Source organism: Bison bison, unplaced genomic scaffold (genome assembly GCF_000754665.1).
Source record: "Bison bison bison isolate TAMUID 2011002044 unplaced genomic scaffold, Bison_UMD1.0 scf7180017864080, whole genome shotgun sequence".
NCBI classification, from domain to species: domain Eukaryota; kingdom Metazoa; phylum Chordata; class Mammalia; order Artiodactyla; family Bovidae; genus Bison; species Bison bison.
The window spans coordinates 1,123,461-1,128,349 of NW_011494652.1; the positions used below are offsets into that span (position 1 = coordinate 1,123,461).

The 4,889-nt window shown below is 59.7% G+C and overlaps 1 protein-coding gene across 1 annotated transcript in view; it reads right to left on the reverse strand.

Moving 5' to 3' along the window:
- Positions 1 to 4,889, reverse strand: part of OSBPL5 (oxysterol binding protein-like 5) — a 30,544-nt gene that overhangs the window by 7,073 nt on the left and 18,582 nt on the right. Inside the window, exons 9-12 of the mRNA XM_010837810.1 lie at positions 4,281 to 4,390; positions 2,779 to 2,877; positions 2,264 to 2,360; positions 1,174 to 1,272 (exon numbers count right to left, since the gene is read on the reverse strand). Of these exons, the coding sequence (XP_010836112.1) occupies positions 1,174 to 1,272; positions 2,264 to 2,360; positions 2,779 to 2,877; positions 4,281 to 4,390 (405 nt within the window). The remainder of the gene's footprint in view (positions 1 to 1,173; positions 1,273 to 2,263; positions 2,361 to 2,778; positions 2,878 to 4,280; positions 4,391 to 4,889) is intronic.

Consider the following 4,889-nt stretch of genomic DNA (forward strand, 5'->3'; position numbering starts at 1 on the left):
CAGGGAGGCCTGGCGTGCTGCGATTCATGGGGTCACAAAGAGTCGGACATGACTGAGCGACTGAACTCAACTAAACTAGTCAAAGACACTGATTTGAAAATGCTACCTACCCTATGATTCCAGCTCTTTGACCTCCTGAAAAGAGCAAACCTGTGTAGACAGTGAAAAGACCAGTGGTTGCCAGGGGTTTGGGGGAGGGGGAGGGAGGAAGAGGTGAATTCATCTATTCATGTGTAACCATCGTAAGAAATCTTAGGGTGGTGAAACTATCCTGTGATCTTGTAATGACAGAAACAGTTATTTGTCCCAGTCCACATAATTACACAACAAAGTGTGAACCCTAATGTAAACTACAGACTTAAGTTGATATTCAATAATAATGTGTCAATACCAGCTAACCAACCGTAACACTGTAGCACACTCATAAAGGATGTTTACAGTAGGGAATTCCTGTGTGTGTGTGAGTATACTCATGTGTGTGTGTGTACTCCTATGTGTCTGTGTATGAGACAGAGCATACTCGTGTGTGTGAGTATACTCGTGTGTGTATGTGTATACTCATGAGTGTGTGAGTATGCTCCTGTGTGTCTGTGTGCGGGTATGTGTGTGAGTATTCTTGTGTGTGAGTATACTTGTGTGTGTGTGTGTGTGTGTGTGTGTGTATACTCATGCATGCATGCACATGTGTTGGGACAGAGGGGGATATGGAGCACTCTGCATTTTCTGCTCAAATTTTTGGAAACCTAAAACTACTGTAAAAAAAACCCTATTAACTAAAAAATAAAAGAAATCCTATAACTGAATCACTTTGCTGTATACCAGAAATTGACACAACATTGCAGGAAAAAAAAGGAATTCTAAACCTTGAACTACTACAGTGAGACTGCAGAACACCAGAAACAAGAGAAGATCCTAAAAGCAGCTACAGAGAAAAGCAGATCATGTAACAAGCAGGCTGGCACTGACTGATCACCAACCAGGATGGAAGCTAGAAGGTGGAAACAAGCTTTCAAAGCAGTGACAGGCCATCTGCCCAGAATTTCATACCCCACTAAACAGTCACATAAGAGGGAGTGTGAAACAGATCCCTTCAGCAGACAAGAACCAGGCTGTTCCCCCGAGGGTGACAGCCTGGGCTCTGCCCCCTGGGGCAGGGGCACCATAGCCTCTCACCTTTGCAGTGGGCATAGGGCATGGTGAGGCTGTAATCCTCTGCCCGGTTCAGGAAGGTGAGGGTGGCCTTGCCATCCAGCAGAGCTGACAGTGAATTCCCTGCAGAGAGACACGGGGTGGTTAAGGACAGTGCGTGGAGCCAGATCCTGGGGACCTCAGCCCCCACCCCCACCCCAAGTCACAGGACCTGAGCTCCCTTCCAACAGGTGGGGAGAGCCCCGGGCACCTTGAGCTGTGTGACTGTGGGTGGGTCACTTAACCTCTCTGAGCCTCAGGTTCTGTGAAAGCCCCATCCAAGTTGCACAAGGCGTTCATCCTGAGGAGTTACTTCAGCTGCCATGTGTTAGGGTTTATTTCAGTTACTAAAGCAGGGGTTCTTAAGGGGGAGGCTTTGACCCTTTCCAAACCAGGGCCTCTGCTCTGATTTTAAATACCTCCGGAGAGAGGGTCTGGCCCACTCAAGGGTACACAGTCAGTGACGGGGCACAGGGGTTGAAAAGGTGGGCAGAGCCTGTGCAGTCAGCTGGGTACACAGAGGCACTTGGGCCACCTCTCCACCAGTGAGAGCCATGACAAGGCCAACCAGATGGAGAGATGCAGAGAAACCCGCAGTGCCAGGCTCTCGAGGCCTGCTGGACGGAACGTCCTGTGATGGCGAAGCTGCTCTACCCTGTGCCGTGGGACACGGCGGCCACCTGTGGCTACCTGCGCCGTGGCCAGAGTGACTGAGCGGCCACCCAGTACGTTTCATCTCATCTGAATTACTTTAAATAGCCACGTGCGGCCAGCGGTGCTGGACGGCAGGCCGGCCCCGGAGGCCCCTTTGCACGTGGTCCTTTCTCACTATCCTCCCAGCACCCCTGTGAACCCCAAGGCTGAGGGAGGGATGGGAGAAGCCGCCTGGGGGCCTCTGCAGACCCCAGGTTCCAAGCACTTTACCCCGCGTGGTCGCTGCTAGGAGAGGTGGGGAGGGACACGAAACGGCCCCCGTGGGAGGTCTTGGTAACCCCTGAATCTGGAGCTCAGTCCTGCCCCCCACCCCGTTTCCCCGAGGCCCTGGGGAGACCCCAGGGAGCCGCTCCCCTCTCACCGTAGAACCGGGACTTGGCGGTGATGCTGCCACTGATGCAGAAGCCGTCCTTCCGGTTGCTGACGTGGAAGGCAGACACGGGTGGGTGGTGGGAGACCTGTGGGTGGAGAGGCGGCTCGTGCGACGGCCCCAGCAGTGGGCAGCCCTGCCCACTCCCAACCCTCTGGGCCCCGCCCACCCCCCATCCCTCCAGGCCCCAGCAGCGGGCAGCAACCTCCACCCCCCATCCCTCCAGCCCCAGCAGCGGGCGTGAGGGCAGTCTTGTCTTGGGACTCGGCCCAGGAGCTGCCTGCCATCCCCGTGTCCCACCCAGGCCCCCCCACCCCCACCCCGCAACCCCAAGGACACACAGCTGTCACAGCCACGGTGGGGTCTGCACCCCCTGGGAGAATCCCCCTGGCGGCAGTGAGGCCAGAGCTCTTCCACCGGTCCAAGGCGGGGCTGCCCAGAAACAGGCCTAGGGCTGAGACACTCCCCACCCGCCACCAGTGCCCGCCCACCGGGGTGGCCCTTGCCTGCTCGGCGATGTAGAAGGTGTGGCTGTTGGTCTGGGGGGGGAACCAGCAACAGCGGAAGGTCTCCCCCAGGATGGGGTTGTAGGGCTTCTTGATGCCCTGCAGGCAACGAACAAGAGGCTGGCTGGGACACTGGGGGCAGGGGCGGCCAGGGACGCCAGCTGGGCTGGGCTGAGGACCGAGGGGCGGTGAGGGGGCTGCCCTTGCCCACGGCCCCGGCAGGCAGGTCTCTACAAGGGACGCCCGGTTTGCAGCCAGCGTCCGGGAACAACAGCCCACTCCTGCTCCGAGGAGACTGTGCTTTGCCCATGATTTCCATTCGGGGGCGGGGGGAACAGCCTACAAAGTGGCATGTCCACATCTCGGCTCTGAGGGGCTCTCAAGACCCTGACTGCCGCACACTCTCCCGGGACGCCCGGGAAGCCACTGCGCCGCCCACTCAAAGCCCCCAGTGGCTTCTACTGACCTTTCAAGTGGGGACCCAAGTCCTCCCGCACATCCTGCCCCCAGCTCTGCTTCGGCCACACTCACGTCCTTTCTGCTCCCCAAACAGTCCAAGTTCATCGGGGAACAATCTCCCTGTCTGGAGAGCCCTCCTCCCGGGTCTCCTGCAGCCCAGCTCAGACTCCCCTCTCCCCATCTGATGTCCGTCAACTGCAGCTGTGTGTGCACACTCGCGTCTCACCCTGGAGACCGGGGCTCTGTGACTGTCTGCAGAGCCTCCAGAGGTGTGCCTGCGCGTCCACAGCTCCACACTCTGCCCATCAGTCCTTCTCTGACCCAAGCTTCCTAGAGCCAGCTCTGAGCCGACTCTGCAGCAGCCAGTGTGCTGTCCTGGGTAGGTAACCTGGCACATGGGCCCCCTCCTCGGAGAAGTCCTCCAGAGTACGCCCACTGTCCCAATGGCCGCTGAGCGTGCGCACACCTGGCTTTGCCCAGGGCCTGCGTCAGAATGCAGAAAGCCCCAGGAAGAGTGGGGAGACCTGGTCCCATTTGCAAACTGCTGTGTGACTCTGGGCCTTCCCCTCCCCTCTCTGAGCCTCAGTTTCCCCTCCTGCACAGTGGAACTAGAATCCTGGGTCCCATGGGACCCCAGGCCCCTCCCATCACTACAGCCAGAGGAGCCCTGCTCTCATCAGAGACCCGGATTTGGTTCTCAAAAGACGCTTCATGCCCAAAACCCTTGGGTCCCCAGGGTTCCTTGAGGTTCAGGGTCCAAAGTCCTCTTCTTGGCACTGCTGTCTGGCAGCTGTTTCTCTGAGGTGCGGAGGGCCCAGCTCGGGCCTTTCAGGGATCGGGACGACCCTGTGGGCCGGGCCCCCCCAGCAGGTCCCTAGGTGGGAAGTCTGGGCCCGGCCCCCCATCTCTGAGGACCTATGGGGACAATCCTGGGGTGGAGGATGCCCCTCAACCCCAACTGCAGGCAGGGGTGGGTGCCGGGGGCGGGGCTGAGTGGACCTCCCGCTGGCCGCCCCCCATGCCTCCCCAGAAGGTGCTCTCACCTTGGGCTTCTTGTAGAAGCCAGACAGGTACCATCGCAGCACGAGCTTGATGCGGCTGTAGGCGTCCTCCTCCAGCGCAGCCCTGCAACCACACCACGGGCGGGGGAGTCCTCACTCCAGGTCGGGGACCTGGGCCTCTCTCCTCCCTTTCCCCGGGCTCCTCCCTCCTTCTGTTTCAATCTCCATCGGCTTGTTGGAAACCCAGGCCCTTCCCAAGCTGCCCTGTCCCGACGATGGGAAGTGTGTGTGTGTGTGTGTGTGTTGGTGGTGGCGGGGGCAGCTCCACCACCGGGGCAGCGAGGGTGCGGCTGGCTCGAGGCTGGCAAGGTGCCGCCTCCAGGAAACCGCCGGGATGCTCTCCCCTTCACCTAGCTCCCTGTGCATGGGCTCCTGAGCCTTCAGGCCCCTTTCCAACCTCAGCCTCGTTCAGCCTGAGGGCACAGTGCCAGGGCTCAGGTGCAGAGGGTGCTAGGCTCCCCTGAGACAGGGGCCCTGATGGACATGGGGCGGCCCTGCCCTCCCGGCCCAGCAGCCCCTCCCCGGAGTCGGGGCCCCTCGGAGGCAGAGCGTGCAGGGGCCGGGACGCCCTGCATCCTCGGGGGGGGGGCC